At 38.4% G+C, this 16048-nt stretch overlaps 3 protein-coding genes and 1 long non-coding RNA gene across 6 annotated transcripts in view; 2 read left to right on the top strand and 2 right to left on the bottom strand.

Annotated features, from left to right (window-relative positions):
- LOC136436754 (syntaxin-binding protein 4-like) overlaps positions 1-5527 on the bottom strand; it is a 30521-nt gene extending 24994 nt beyond the window's left edge. For 2 of the 3 annotated variants that reach the window (XM_066430984.1, XM_066430987.1), the window contains exons 1-3: positions 5318-5527; positions 4219-4400; positions 3578-3673 (exon numbers count right to left, since the gene is read on the bottom strand). In XM_066430984.1, coding sequence (XP_066287081.1) covers positions 3578-3673; positions 4219-4372 — 250 coding nt within the window. In that variant the 5' untranslated portion in view covers positions 4373-4400; positions 5318-5527. The remainder of the gene's footprint in view (positions 1-3577; positions 3674-4218; positions 4401-5317) is intronic. The other variant, XM_066430986.1, reaches the window with a different exon arrangement.
- Positions 5528-5756: 229 nt separating this feature from the next.
- LOC136436752 (acylglycerol kinase, mitochondrial-like) lies at positions 5757-10912 on the top strand. The gene is made up of 15 exons (XM_066430982.1): positions 5757-5890; positions 6184-6223; positions 6645-6724; positions 7154-7229; positions 7622-7723; positions 7845-7877; positions 8013-8107; positions 8316-8394; positions 8554-8633; positions 8749-8806; positions 8981-9137; positions 9352-9449; positions 9574-9635; positions 9847-9949; positions 10322-10912. Exons 1-15 carry the CDS (start codon positions 5790-5792, stop codon positions 10451-10453), a joined length of 1296 nt encoding a protein of 431 aa, XP_066287079.1. The 5' UTR covers positions 5757-5789; the 3' UTR covers positions 10454-10912.
- On the bottom strand, positions 10748-13350 carry LOC136436753 (coiled-coil domain-containing protein 134-like). Its single transcript, XM_066430983.1, has 6 exons — positions 13152-13350; positions 12545-12666; positions 12175-12256; positions 11773-11954; positions 11415-11486; positions 10748-11011 (listed from the first exon to the last, which is right to left on the bottom strand). Exons 1-6 carry the CDS (start codon positions 13327-13329, stop codon positions 10895-10897), a joined length of 753 nt encoding a protein of 250 aa, XP_066287080.1. The 5' UTR covers positions 13330-13350; the 3' UTR covers positions 10748-10894.
- Positions 13351-13571: 221 nt separating this feature from the next.
- LOC136436762 (uncharacterized) lies at positions 13572-15277 on the top strand. The gene is made up of 3 exons (XR_010756082.1): positions 13572-13706; positions 14484-14599; positions 14998-15277. It is a non-coding gene; the product is annotated as an uncharacterized lncRNA (long non-coding RNA).
- The last annotated feature ends 771 nt before the right edge of the window (positions 15278-16048 follow it).

The raw sequence follows: 16048 nt of genomic DNA, 5'->3' as shown, positions 1-16048 counted from the left end.
GTCTAGTAACTAAAAGATTGAACTAGTTATATCTGGTGCACACCAAAGCAAGAGTGGTACATGAGAATTGGATACATTAAAAAAAGATCATTGAAATCTTACAGATAGTTTGGGTAATGTAGCCTCTGATATTTCACTAGCAATTGATCAAGACAGGGAAAGATCCTTGACCCCTAGACCATCCTAATGTTTTCTCCCAATACACCACCTACATTCTAATCTACATACAGGTGTTAAAATAGCACTGTTGACAGTTGTGACATGGAAATACACAACTTGACTGTTTGCACTGGGAGGTGGCTGTGAAGTAAACACACTCTACCACTTGTATTTTGTAGGTGTTGTAGAAGCTGAAATTGCTAATAGAATTCATTGTAAAATGTATATAGATATTTGAAGAAGGTTAGATTCTGACTGACAACATTCTTAAAGCTATTCTTTTCACTGATCAGTAACAAAACATGCCCTCAAATACCATCACCTTGTCAATGCATACCTTTACATCTGGAGCTGACCTATACAATAGGTTCGTCCTCGACCTGTCTACTTTTATCAATAACAGTGTTAGTCTTATGTGGTTGCCAGCGTTAATCATCAGATTCTCAGTTCGATATTACCACAATTACAATGCTTGACTCTATCAATACCACCAACTACACACATTATGGAGTAAGTTGAAGCTGCTAACTTGTGTTTTCATAACACAAGAAAGAGAAAAATCTTGAAAATAGAACAAGAGCAGCGTTCCCGCCAGCCCATTTTCCTAGTGCGTCCACCAAAATAAATTGGGGGGGGGGGAGCGCCGAAGGCGTGACCCGACCGCCGAAGGCGGTCGCAATTTAGGGGGGTCCGGGGGGATTCTCCCCCGGGAAATTTTGGATCTTCAAGCCTCCAGAAACGCAATCTCCCGCATTTTGAGAGACAAATCATGCCGGGTTGAGAGTGGTTGTCGGCGGTCCCTTTTTACCGCCGCCATTGGTATTATCGGTAACTGCAAGGACATTATATAGATAATAAGAGCTACCCAAAAATTTTCAAAACGCAGGAAATCGGTAGATAATGTCACACGTTGTAGTTTACTTCTCACACATTGTTATTCGTGTTTTGAGGTACGTGGATACCGAACATGAAAAATACAATTGAAGTCTTTCACTCTTTGATAAAACCGGCTTAGTTTTCAGGCATTTCATGTTCATTCGTTTGTTCTCGACCGGAGAGTTCGTTTTCATGTCACTATCACCGGTAGTTCTCGTGAACGTTACTGACAGGGAAAGGTATTAATTACCTAGTAAACATGAACTTACAAGTAATTTTCACAAGCAGACCGTAGTTTAATAACAAACATAACGTTAGTGACGTTTAATACCACGTACGAATCTAGCTGAATCCATTTGTGGGTCAAAGAAACATGTTCGGTAAATTACCGTCACAAAAGTCCACATGACATCAAGGCCGGTTCAATGTAGGGTCGATCCTAGAAAATCAGTGATCATCCGGCGGCAAAATCGTAACTGCAACTGTCTGCAAGGCAAACCAGTCCTAGTACAGGCGACAGCCATGGAAAAGAAAGTTGGGTCTCTACAGAAAAGCCGCCCGTGCTTCGGCTCCCAGTGACGAGTCTCTGTGCTTTCTTCACCCTGTATAAGTACTATTTCTTTTCCTACATGTATGCTCATACTCGTGCAGTCGTACTGCGAGCCAAATATCAGGTCTTTGCGTTAATTTTCCAAGAGCAAATTAAACGAAATCGCGACACAACTTTTGACAAGATGGCTGCAGCCGGTGTGCACCGCATCCAAACATAAAAGAGGGAGATCGCGATCACATTTTCAGTTGATAGACGCTATGATATTTCTCCATATAAAATCTAAGAATGACAAGAGGTTGGATGTGATTTTAGTGAATTAAAATCGTTTCTGGGATATAGATCAACTTTAGATGTGTCGATGTGTTTTCTTTATGCTTTGTTACGTTGTGATGCTGTCACCCTTCAGGCGTTTCTTGTTTGGAGAGTTCTTCCCAGTTCAAGATATAAACCGCTTGTAAAATTCTTAGAGCCGCGAATATCCGTATAATTGTCATTAAGAAAAGTACAACGAGGGCAACAACACGATATTTAGACGCGCTCCTTGTTCGAGTGAATCTTCTATTCCCCGCGGCCGTAGGACTGTCGGCACTTTTGAAGATTACGGGGGCGTGTCGCACTGGGGCCAGGGCCGCCCGGCAATTTCATCGGTACCGGGCGTGAGTTTGATGTTTTTGAGGCGTGCAGCGCTCCGCCCCTGGCCATGGACTGCTAACAATGCGTAACAGAGAACCCTGGGAGTACATCGTAGGCTTCTTTCTTACTAAAAGAGTGGTTGTTCTAAGATTCTAGTTCCACTGGTGACTGAAATTAGTCTCCATTCAAAATTTTGTTTGGACGCACTCAGCCTAGCTGAGTGCGTCTTTTCTAAAAAAAGTGCGTCCAAAGACGCACTGAGGTATGCCTGGCGGGAACGCTGAACAAGAGGAAAAAAAGTTCAAAAATAACATATTTACCTGCAAGTTCTTTTTTTCACATGCTGTAATTAGTACCGAATCTAGGGCCCATATAACATTTTGTAACTGTAAAATTGTCATGATTTATTCTAAACACATTGTATGACATTTATTTTTTTTCTCCTCATCAGCCAAAGGACAAACATTTCATGGTGTGATCCGTCTATCTCCTTTCTCTTCTCATTAATAATGCAAAGTGTCCTTTGTTGGAACAACGCCAATAGCCATTATAGGTGAGGATAATCGTAACAAAACAAGCTGTGCAAAACACAATTACATCGGCAATTTCCCACTTTCCCCATCTTAATAGGATTTTATCTATATAAATTTTGCCTGGGAAACAAACCCAATTTGTCTTAGTTCTGAACCTGTAGTTAAACGTGAATCATGACGTGTACATACAGTTGTACTTGTATCCATCATCATTTTCCAAATCTTTCAGCTCCAGTTGTAAATATATTTTGAAAGGAAAAATTCTGTACCATTCAGATTTATGTGCAGAGCTGTATAGGTATGATGTTTTAAGGCTTACTTTTCATACAACACCCTCCATGCATTTACAATACTTTCATAGTCCTGCCTTTGATGTACTTGACAATTACTAACAGTGGTTTAGTGCACGGTATGCTGCTGGTATTCCATGTCTATAGCGATGTAGTGTAAAGGTCCGTCATGCTTACTTCTCTTCAATGTCATACCTTCGGATCATGTTACAAGTCACTTGACACTCAGTGTGGACTGAGTTCATGAGAACCAAAGTGCACTACTAAGGACTTGTTTAACATCACTTTATCTGGCCTTAATCTGTTAACAGACAATACCCATGGGAGGGCTGCCATGAAAAAGGTGCAGAGCAAACCCTAGCATCTTCTAAGTACAAAATGTGCTGTATATTCTATTGCTTGCTCACACAGTGTTTAAGTATTGTGTGGTGGCATTATAAGAAATCAGAAGGAACACAGAATTTAGAAACTATACTCTGTAGGGTTTATTACAATTACTGTTAGTAAAAGTCAATGAGAAAAATTGTGTTGACCTTCTTGAGCAGCCAGTCCTCCGAGTAAAACTTTCTTAACAAAAACTCCACGTTCTTCCCCTGTTCTCGCACTTCTTCCCCCGGCAATCTTGATTCCTAGAACAACAATCAAACAACAAAATGGCTCAATATTATTACTGTTTCAGACCTTGCTACTATGTATGTATGTAATAAAACAAACTAAGATAACTGTACTGGCATTATTTACCTTCTAATCTGAGACTATCTGCAAAGGTCTCCTTTCCACTAGATGGTGATGGCTGACCAACCATTGAGTGACCAAAGTTTGGTTTGTGTGAGTCAGTGTGACGCTTGATTTTATAATTGGAATATCATGCACAATGTAAAAGTATGATTGAAAAGATCGGCGGTCATCCCTCGGCTACACAACTCCCTTGCCGGCATTAGAGACCCCCCCCCCCCATATATACGCCGCCGTTATAGGAAGCCTGCGAAGGAGGCTATGAAAAGACAACAAAACATATACATAAAACATAAGAGATGTATTCTTTATCTATGAAATTCTATAAGGGACAGGTCAACTGTTTGGTTGCTTAGTGGTTGCTCAACAATTGCAGACTTTTGCGGAAGGCACTACTCGTTACTGAGTTGGGAAGCAGGAAGATCTCCTTAGTCCTTACCCAGCCCATTCTGACAGTTGTTGAAGCCGACCCTGAAGGTGTTCCTCCTGGGTGAACTGTCCCCACTCCTGCTGCCGGAGAAAGGCAGCGACCCTTCTCCACTGGTGTGGGTGTCAGTGGTCTCCTCAGTCATGGTGATGGTTGACGTTGCCATGGTAACATAATCTGGGATGGAATGTTTGCTGTTGATTAAAAAAAATCAGACAAATTGTAATTTGTATCATATTGTTAATGGGATTCTCATGATCTGAAAATTTTGGAAATAAAAATACATTTCATAAATATTTTTATATTTTAAGACGACCCTAAGAAATCACTGTTACTGTTTTGAAATGTGTAAGACTAAGATTGTGACAGTTGTAATCATAGATCATAATGTTGAAATGATGTAATTGAATACTGCAGTCTACTGTGTCTCTAGGGACATCTTTATTCTGACTAGACCTTGACTCGCATCCGTTTGTCAACAAGCTCATTGTTCAATCTATTTCCCTTAGGACCCTACGGGCACGTATATCATTAAAATCTGATTCTAAATGAATTTTGCAATAAATCGTCATGAAATATAATTTAGGAATTAAAAGAAAGGCAGTGGACACGAATTTGATTCAAATCAAACTCATGTAACCCTCACTATGATCTACAATTTTAAAAAGATGTGATTAGAAAAAGCTTTCTAGCACCAAGGCCAGCACTACAACACAGTGGGACATGGAAAGTGATGACTATACTGTTTCAGCGCACTTGAACCAATAAATCAATGCATAGAGAATGATTAAGGCGACTTTTTGACAGTGAAACAATTCTCTGGAGTATCAAAACTACGTGCAAAATGTCAAACGTCATGATCATGAACCGTCGAAAGTACTTTGCATAGTTGACGTAGAATCACCAGTGAAAAAGTCATGAAGAGGCGGCAATTTACAAACTACAAGATCTATGCAATGTGCCAACAAATAGATAAATTTGTTCCCAGTCTGTTACACCTTCGTCAAACAAACTTTAAGATATACTTGGAGAATGTAAACAAGGTTGCGTGAGCCAAGAAAACAACGCTATCGCTACCGGATAGTCAAAACGGTGGGGGTCCAAATCTCACCTGAAAATAGCACTCACTCCGAGGTGAATTTTTAAAAACACAGGCCCTTCCTGGGCATCGAAGCTGTTCCTTTAGCTGCCCTGGTTCGACGACGACCTCCTGTAGCTGTAAAAGTGCATGGAAATCGCGACCAGACGAGAATATGTTTAAAAGTTTAGATAAGGCCGCGTCTCAGGTTACAAAATTCCGCCATGTTAGCGTAAGTTCCCGGCATCCCTCAGCACTAAGGAATATTTCATTTTCAAAGGAGGGAATCAAATAAGTTGGAAATTTAAGAAGATTATGAAATACGAAAAACTACAAATCACTATGTAGATAGAAATATGTTGTATTTATTGATGAATTTTTGTATACTTATAAATATACTTTTTTATCAAATGTTTATGATTCGATATAACCTTATATTCTCTCCTCCCTAACATCTTGAGCCTAGTGGTCTAGTCTATGCACGTCCGGGTCACTAGAGGTCATAATGGCGGCTGTCTGGAGGTTTTACAGAAATCACTGGAAGAAACTGACTTTTGGAGGGGTTGCCGTCGCGTTTTTAGGCAGATATCTGAACAACCAACATCAGTAAGCCACCTTTGACATGAGCGTGCAATGTGAAAATGTAGCGTGGAATATTACGTCAAATACCGCCCTGGAAAAGAAAAGGGGAGGGGGGCATCATGCCATGTGCATAATTGTTTTGTTGATGATTTGTTGTAAATATTTATTGATTTACCAAGGACATTATAATGTCCTTGGATTTACTGTACGATGAATAAACATAAGTATACAAAAGTCGGACCTTGACATTATGTACATTAAAAGTGTAAGTTATTCAAAAGGAACTCTATCTTATGTTTTTCCCTTCATTTTTACAGAGAAAACCTTGTAAGAAGAGAATTTTGTGGCAGAGCACAGGTGAGGGAATAACGACGTACTACAAGACAAAATTTTTCACAAAATCATCAAAAATGATGCAATATTCAGTAATTGCACACACACACACTTAGAGTTGTTACTTCAGTCAGACGTTCCTCTTTGCGAGACTCGCCTTTTCTGCCTGGGCTCTCGTACTAGAGATTGCTGTAACTGTTTAAGTCTTGACACTTTCATGGTAGTTTTAATTTTGCGGTTTGCACAGTGACCTCTCCATCGTAGATGCATGACACTGCAAATATACATTTCCAATATATTACGTCCATACTACAAAATTCCTCCAACCGTGAATTTAAAACACTGCAAAACCTCCTTTTTCATCCTACTGCGAAATAAAATGGTTAAACCACTGTGAAAGTAAATGCGTTTACAGTAGTTTGTTAAAAATTTTGTTTATTTTCAGGAATATGGCAAACAACCTCTACACTGCATGGGACAGACAAGAAAAGTGGTTGTCTTCCTCAACCCAGCTGCTTGTAATGGGTAGGAATCAAGATGGTTCTAGTTGCAAACTTTTTTGTTTCATTATTGCTATTGCAAAGAAATGAAAAGAAACCAAAACTTCAAGAAGAGCAGGGGTGAACCAATGTGTGAAAAAATGGCTAAATACTCAAGCTGATGCAAAGCCCTATTGCACTTCTAGCTAACAAAAAAGCGTTGTGCTTTGTCCTTTAAGTCTGAGCTTTGTCCTTGTTACCTTTTTTTATAGATATGCACCCATGCTGAAGTTTGAATGAAGTTATGTATCAACACGTATTAAGACTGTACCATTGACTTTTACACTCTACAAATGATTATTACGGCCTAATACTAGTACATGATGGAAGGTAAGCCTTAAGGTAAAGGTAATACATGATCATGTCAACATGATCATTTCCTGTTATTGATTTGTATATTTTCCTTCTTCCACAGACAAGCACGAAAGAAGTTTGAGAAAAATGCAGTCCCTCTGCTTCATCTAGCAGGTCTAGAAGTCTCCATAATAGAGGTCAGACTCTCCAACAACAATGAAACTTTGAAAGGGAATTTCAAATTTAGAATATGGCTTATGGGTGTATCAGATCTTACTATTCTTAGGATGTGTTACTATTTGGTAACATTGCTGTACTAGTTTGTTTTAACCTTTTTGCTGTGACATTTCAAAAATGTATGGAGTTATTTTACCAATGTGTTACCGTATTAACTTATATGCTTTGAAGTTTTTGTAACGTCACGTCGTGTGAAAATATGTAACGTGTCCTTGGTGTAACGTAAATTTTGTAACGTGTGAAAAGTTAATGATTGGCAATGAGAATATAAACCCACAGCATAAATGAGACCCATTGTTTTCCTTTGATATTTTTTGTAATATAAACATTGATGTATCCTTCCATGCTCCAGACTGACTATGAGGGCCATGCCAAAGCCCTAGCCAGTTTCCCGGATACCCTGCAGCGTACAGATGCAGTACTGGTGGCAGGGGGAGATGGAACCCTCATGGAGGTACGCTCAATAGTCGTCAGTGGATACTGCTGGCCTCAGACACTTGCCTGTCTTCTGTTTTGTATCAGTACCATTACTGCATCAAGAGTCACATGTTTTCTTTCTTCATCCTCTCAAATAGGTTGTCACTGGAATGCTCAGAAGAAGTGATCAGGTGAAATATTTGTTCTTGTTGTAATCCTCTGATAAAAGTCTTAACTGAACATAACATTTTTAAGATTTAATTCCTGTAAAATTTGGGTACTAATATTTCTGCTAAGTCAAAATAACACATAATTTTTTCTATCAGTTTCAGACCAGTAAGATACCAATAGGCATCATCCCCCTAGGAAAAAACAACACCCTAGCCACCTCTTTGTTTGCCAGCAGAGAATCAGAAGTCAGGTAACTTGTGAAAGTCCTCAAACTGTAGCACCACTAGAAGCTATTTAGTTTCTTATTTGAAATGTGCCTGAGGAGTTGCAAGCTTCTACACTTTGTGTTGCACACTTTGAAGAGCAATGATATAGATTACTTTGCTGCATTAATTTATCACTTACAAGCTACTCTGAACCACTTTGTAATTTTTCAAAAACTTCCCTATTTTCTGTAGGTGGATAGCAGAATCAGCAATGGCAGTTATCAAGGAGTTGACATGTCCAGTAGACGTCATGAGAATACAGCCACTACAGGTATAGTTATAGTACTTCAGTAGCATTTGCTTGGAAGTAAAGTCATGTTACACCTGCAAATCTATACCATTCATCAAGGATGGATAGTATCGTGGTGGTTTTCATCTCATAATTATATGAGAGTAGCTGCTGATAAGTCGACATGCTTTGTGTTTTCAGGATGAGAACAGCAAGCCAGTATTTGCCACTCTTGGGATTCGATGGGGAGCCTTCAGAGATGCTGAGCAGAATCTGGACAAGTAAGTTTTTTGGCATAGAATGTGATGTAAAATTGATACTTGACATACAATATGTTTATCCTGCTGCTTTTCAGTTGAAATACTTGCCTGACACGACCCTGTCTTCCTGTTTCAGGTACTGGTACATGGGTCCCCTGAAGCAGAGATTTGCCTACATTAAAAGATTAATGAAGGTATGTCTGTAGTACACTATGCAGCTTGTCCATCTCATTACTGACTCACTGATAGAATACAGCTACCAGCATGTCTAAACCTTTAAAAAGATGTTGACCTACAGATGATGTAACATGAAGGTTGAATATGTAGAAATATACCATCGTTTTTATCAACTTTTGTAACCGTTACAGGAGTGGCCTTCTGAAGTGAGTGCAGTTCTGTCCTACAATGTACAACCTGTGGAGACTGTGATAACCAAGGACCCTGAACCAGAACCTGACACCAGTTGGTGGGCGTGGTTCTGGCCTTGGAAATCAACACAAGAGGTCACCATGGAGCCAGAAGAAGGTACAGCACATGTACAGTAGCAATGGCATATATATGACCTCTGTCTGTCATAAAAACAAATCAGTATTTTTTTCTGTTTTGAACAATGAATATTTGTATATTTACTGAGTACAATACTACATATTTCATATCATTAGGATTCATTACACTGTGAAAAGGAGGGCAAACATATTTGAGCAATATCAGTCATGCTTTGGTGTATTCCATTTTACAGACCCAAATGAAGCTGTGATGCCAGACTCCTGGGACACTGAGAGAAGAGTATCTGCTGTAGAGCTGACTGCATCTACAACAAACACCACTTTGTCAAAGGTTGCTACTTAGATGGTTCCTTTCTTTTCTGTTTTCATTTTTGTTTCATTTTGTCAGATTTCCCTTGTTTACTTTGTGCGCAGAGCTAGTGAATCATGACCTATCTTGGTCTTTTTCTTTTCAGGAAAAGCACATTGTTGTGAGCTCAAGTCCAAAGCTCTCAAGAGAAGATTTTGTCAATTTGGGGTAAGACTGGTACATTTTCATCCATTTATGCATATCATTTCATGCAGAAAATTACTGGAGTAAATGTAGCAATATACCGTTCTAGTTAGTTTACTGGGGATCTCATATCCCCCATTACCAGCTATTTGAACACCCTATTAAATTAACTAGGATGGCAACTAGGCTAAGTAATAAGGACATGTGTTTGGGCCTTGCCACTCTTACAATCTAGGGACTTGAGTGCAAATACCAAGACACCTCCCCAAGATGTGCCAGGACAGGACTGGTCCAAGGTGCAGGTGGATGCATTCCAGTTGGAACCTCAGATTCCAGAGGTAACGTTTCCAATTTCATATCTTCTGTGTGTATGAGAGGAATCTGTAGTCCAAAAGAAGTGTATTGGACAATCCAATACACTTCTTTTCAGCATTTCTACAAAATGTGTATTGTAGTGTTGTTTCTTCAAACTGATTTAGTAAACACCATAGCCTTGCTACCAAATATTCTTTAAGATACCAATACATTGATGAACTTTTATCATGTAATGATCCATCACTACATATAACTACTATTATTTCTTTTGATAAATTTGTATGATAATCTCCGAGATGCAAGATATGTTTAATTTTTGTAATACTATATCCGATCTTTAACTGTAGATTTTGGATTAACACACAGTTCATTTCTTTAAATTGTATAACTTGCAGGGCAAGGAAAGCTGGTTCAGCATTGACAATGAGCAATATGAGGTGATGCCCATCAAGGTCAAGATTCTTCCAAACAAACTCAGGTTCTTCTGCAATAAGGAGGAGAGACTGGCTTCATCACAACTATTGTAACATGTGGTGTACAATACGATTCCAAAAGTACTAAATGTTTTAGAAGTACGTGTTGATCCCATCACTGTTTTGTGTGGCTTCAAACCTCTCTCTGTTGATTCACAAATTATTCAGTGCAAAATTTGGAGTCCTTGTACTGTACATGTATGTGTTAAGAAGATATATAATGGTTGTTGATATAATTGTTGATACAAGAGTCTTTGTTGTACTTGTAAACTTAACTGACTATTCTATAATATACCAGGAATAGTTGGACACTTAAGTCCATACTCAAGGATGCAGCTCTAAACCTCGTACTGAAAAGTATTTCAATTTATTAAGTTCATCAGCCTAATTTTACAAAATACAAATGTATGTTACATTAAATGCAATATTGTAAAATAATAACTGAGTTGTGGTCTCAGTAAAATGTTATCAACAACATTTCACAGTATAATAAAGTTATAGTTCATTCTTGGAGCGGCTGAGTCTTGGTCCTTTTCGTTTCTCTCTGTCCTTTTTCTTCTTAGGTTTGTCATGAGATGATTTAGCTTCTTGTAACATCTGCTGTTCCTGTGCCTGTAAAATGGCATAAAAATAAAACCTCAATGTACATTTTTGTAACCTAAAGGTTACATGAATAGAATATATAAATATTGCTGGCTTTTCTACAACATAAGATCATATCCATAAAAAATGCCTGCAGCCTTTTTTTGTAGATACATTGTAGATTTACTGATTTTCTAAAACCCCTGACTGCACTATATACCAGTAGTTTTTCAACGAAAATCAGCTTTTGTGAAGTTCAATCATTCTACTACATCTGTTAAATATGATGGATCAATTTTTCAACAACCAACACTCATGTGATGAATGACTTCACAAAAGTGTATGGAAACTCAGCAATGGTACTGTCACTAACAGATAACTTCATCTGAATTACTGGCATGCCCAAAAGTCAGTTCCATAAAGACAAACTAACCATTTTTCCTTCCTTGCTAAATGGGTTAACGTAATTAGGATCCTTCTCTTTGAGACCCAGCTCCTGGGATACCTGAAAAATCCAACATAATGTTACATACATGTTTATGTAAATAACCTAACAGAACAATTACAATATCATTGAGTCTACAATAGTGAAATAAAAAAAACTAACAACAGTACATGTATAATAGAAACTCTTCAATTCAACAGTTTGTATAACACAACAAACATGCATTGGCTAGCAATGCAGCTTGAACAAAGTTGATTGTTTAACATACATGTGTATCATGTACTAGGCATTCTTATGTCTCATATATAGACTAAAAGTGTGAAATACAACTACATTCGCATCTCACCAACATCAGCTGCTCCTGGCTGACCCCCTCGCTGTACAGCTGAGTCTGGTTACAGAAGACAACAGCAGCCTCTATGATGACCCCCCACTCCTTGTGCTTCTTCAGAACATCATGGGTCATATCAGGGAATCTCAGCAAAATATCCCCGAAGAACGCCACGTTTTCCAGTAGTCTAGACAATGCTGGGAAAGAAACATGCATGGCAGTGAATGTTGATTATCATCTTGCAAACAACTAGAAGTTTACCATGAAAGTGTCTATTTTACTTGTCAGTAAAGACTCATCTCAGAAATCAGAACAGACCTCAGACATATTGCTAAAACAAGTGTAAAACAATATTATTGATATTCTCATTTGTTGGATGTAAATTTAAGGCTGGCTTTGATTAAACTTCAAAGTTACCATCCTTGATGTCAGTGTTTTCAGGAAATGGACCAGGATAATATCCGGCTTGTTGCAGACTAGTTTGTGCATCTGGAATAACCTGGGGGAAAACAAGGCGAAGAAAAATAGCTGTTACTTATAGAATGAAAAAAAGAAAGAACCTGAATCAAAGTTTTATGACTTCTAATTAACACTCTTAATGCAGGTCTTCCAGCATTCAGTAGCAATTTTTCGAATTGGCTATGCTATAGCAGCATGAAGGTTAAGATGAGTAAAGGAAGTCCTTGGGTGAGTGAATGGAAAACTAAAACAGGAGATCTACTAGATTGTAGAATTATTGTCTAGTTACACAATCCACTCGTAAAACACTAATGCCAGTGGTTTTTACCTTAAAGATATTATCTAGGAGAATGTTGATCATCTTGTACTGTTTAGCATATCCCTCCATAGCAACAATGGTGCTGACCGCATCCTTGTGGTCCATACGCTTATGAGCAAACAGTCTCTTATCTTCAACAATTGGTCAAGGAACCAACCCAACAGTATGTTTGTGCTTTATATAAAGTATCATTAGAACTCAGGCAATCAACTGCAGGTTAGCCAACTCATTTATTTATTTATTTCAGCTTTATTACATCATGGTGTAAACGGACAGAGGGAAACAGGATTTCCTTTGTGATCCTAGTCTGGGTAAAAACAACAACAGAATTTCACAAACCAAAACGTAACAATAATAATCGTAACACTAACCATAATGATAATAACAATAATAATATTCTAGATGTCTCATTCAATCACACACTGTAAAATACTAGTAGGTAACTTGTTTGATAGATATGGAATAATCATGAATCGGTAAAATAAGATTATTATTTCAACCTCCTAAGGACTTTCCAGATTCCTACCCAATGGAAAATGTTATTCATCTATCAACCAATCAGGTATTGCCAAGTCGGACCTAACATCACAAACAACATCAGCAAAGTCAAGGATACAGATGTCCCAGCCCGAGATTTTGTGATCTGGTGCATTTCCAGTGTCCAACACGTCACCAGCGACGTTCTCCTTAGGAGGATCTTCGCACCGTCCTGCCACAAACAGGTGCAAAACAATGCAAAACAGCAGGTAGAAGTTCAAAACACTTGCTGGACACTTCATGTTTCCTGTGCCCATGTGTTTGAAACAGACGAAACCACTAGAATAGAGGAGTCAATGTGTTATATAGATCAGTGTAAAAAGAATATTCCGATGAGTAGATTTAGCAAAGTATAAATAAATTAATGAGTTTAAGATCAAAAGTTGGTACTTATTTTTGGTCCAAAGATATGATAGTTTGTCATCATGGCTAGAGTGGAGAAAAACCCTAAATCCCAATAGTCTTTCCCAAAATAGTAAGTTCTCGTGAGCTCTCGCGATATTCACAAGGTCACCGCGAGACTTGAGGAGTCACCGCCATTTTGGATTTGAAGAACCGCACGAAGTTGGACATCGGCGACGAGAAAACTGCCTCAAAATGCTGCCTGTCTTGAGAACTCTCCCCAGACTAGTCGGTAAGTGGTTATACAGGACTCCAGGTACATTCTAGTGTTGGATTCTGTCGTTTTAACTATCCCGTAGGCTCTAAATTCCTGTGTAGCGTTTCGACATGCGAAGAGAGAAAATAATGAGTATCATCAACTTGTCCTTGGTTTGGCATGATAACTTACATATTATTAGTGCCTCACAAACTGATCAGATTGTATCCAGAAACATACCGTTTGAATTTTTATAAGAAAAAGGCCGCGCAGTTGAGCATTAATTCTACAGGCCCTTCTAAAGATCCATCCATAATTTGGCAGGTACAGATGTGAGAGAACCCACCACAGTGACCACACTTTATCGAAAAGAGTATAGACCAAAGGAGCCTTTAGCCTGAGGTTTGGCACAGAACTTACTCACATACTTACGAAGAGGAAAGAGTGATGTGGAAAAATTATATCCAGGCTATATCTGTCAAGATCAACTTTCAACAAGAGCTAAGAATTTTTCCATGATGGAAAATTTACCCTGTAGACCTCTTCAAGTTCAAATTCAACTTAGTGCATCCCCAGATGGACGAGGGATAAAGTACGAGGGATAAAGTAGGGGATTTGGTGTGGATTTTGTTGGTATCCTTTGAAACCAACTACTAGTACTTCATCATAACCATCTGTGTTAGATCTACTGCTGAGCCCATCATAATTATAGATTTTTACTCAGCATCATAAAATATCTAAAATCAATGATAGAAAAGTTAGCTTCCAAGGAGTCAATAGTGAAATGATATATGGTAACCTTTTTCCTTTCAGGGTCTAACGTTCGCCAGTCAGTCCGACGCATGGCTACTGAGTCAGGCACCCAGAATGGGAATGGAAACATCCTACTTGTGGTTGGGATCAGCTCCCTGCTTGCAAGTGGATCATACGTAAGTACTTGTATGGTGTTTCAAGTTTCTACATGAAGGAAAAATGATATAATAATAAAAATAGTTATTCAAGCAACTGGATAAAATTTTGAAACAGTTAGGCGTTTCAGACAGCAACTTAAAAAGATAGCAGACGACATCTTTGACCATATAAACCAGGTAGATGTCAACATTCAATCAGGCTAGTACAATATGGATTGCATACATGTAAGTTTATTGACTAATCCAGAATACATGGTCATCGTTGAGACCAAGTAATTTCTATTCTCAATTTTTGCAAGTCTTAACTTTAGATATGAAAGAGATCACAACACTGTAAGAATGCTTGCTTGTATTTTGCTAATGTTTCCACTGTATGCACAGTTGACTTAAATTTGAGCTTGAATTTGTTCTTTCAGATTGTTTTCAGTGATGAGTTCTGGTTCAACGTCCCTCAGTACCCAGATCCCGAGAAGGTCCGTCCTGACAAACGAGATTGAGGCAGAGAAGACTGGACATCTCAAGTTCAACTGAGTTGCTGTGGTCTTGGCTGTTATTTCTGTATACTAAAACATGTCCTGTAATTTGTAGTGATGCAGAAATAATTGTACAAATTGGAGTTTAAAGGAAGAAGTATGAGTCTATTGTCACCTGTATTGACTCTTGTCAACAAGGAGAAATAAACTTATCGATAGAACACATCTTGGGTCTGAATTTTTTTTGGGTAAGATAGGAGCAGGCATTACTATCAGTATGCTGTAAAGTTATTTAAAATTATCACCTATTCAAACAATTGCTCCTCAAAGAAACAAGCAATAAGATTTGTAGACTCTACCAGTCTCCCCCGGTCGCTGGGAAAATAGTAGAAATTGGCCAAATGGAGTCAAATGTTTGAAGGTTGGTCTCCGTAGCCAACTCCCTTCAAACATTTGACTCTATTTGGCCAATTTCTACTATTTTCCCAGCGACCGGGGGATACTGGTAGAGTCTATAAGATTTGATTGTTGGGCCACTAAAGTCTTCAACATCTCCAATGTTTCCAAACATGGAAAGAAAACTATAGTTTCTCTTAACTTTCACTACCTTCAGTAGCTACAAGTAAGTTACATTGGTGGTACCAGGAAATGTTTCCACATATTGGTATCAAAAACTTGAAGACAGAAAAGTCAGGAGCAACATTCTGAATGCTTCTCCAAATCCATTTTACCAACTGTCTGCATGCCATAGCAGTGTTCTTGCACTGAATTTGTATTGATTACAAGATAAATCTCCACATAATGTAAAGCAAGAAGGGGTTGATGCATGTAGTTTAGTTAGTTGTATAAGATTACCATCTCTCAAAAATAAAAATAGGGCGTTTAAAGATTGTGCAATCCTTCTAAATGAGAACCGTGACAAGTAAAGTCATCAGAAATCAGGCAGCCTAAACATTGGCAGTGACAAGCAAGACTTTCATGTGGCAACCTTTTC

The sequence above is a fragment of the Branchiostoma lanceolatum genome, chromosome 6, assembly GCF_035083965.1.
Source record: "Branchiostoma lanceolatum isolate klBraLanc5 chromosome 6, klBraLanc5.hap2, whole genome shotgun sequence".
Classification (NCBI taxonomy): domain Eukaryota; kingdom Metazoa; phylum Chordata; class Leptocardii; order Amphioxiformes; family Branchiostomatidae; genus Branchiostoma; species Branchiostoma lanceolatum.
The sequence above is the reverse complement of the archived record's forward strand: the minus strand, read 5'-3'. Positions and strand labels throughout refer to the sequence as shown.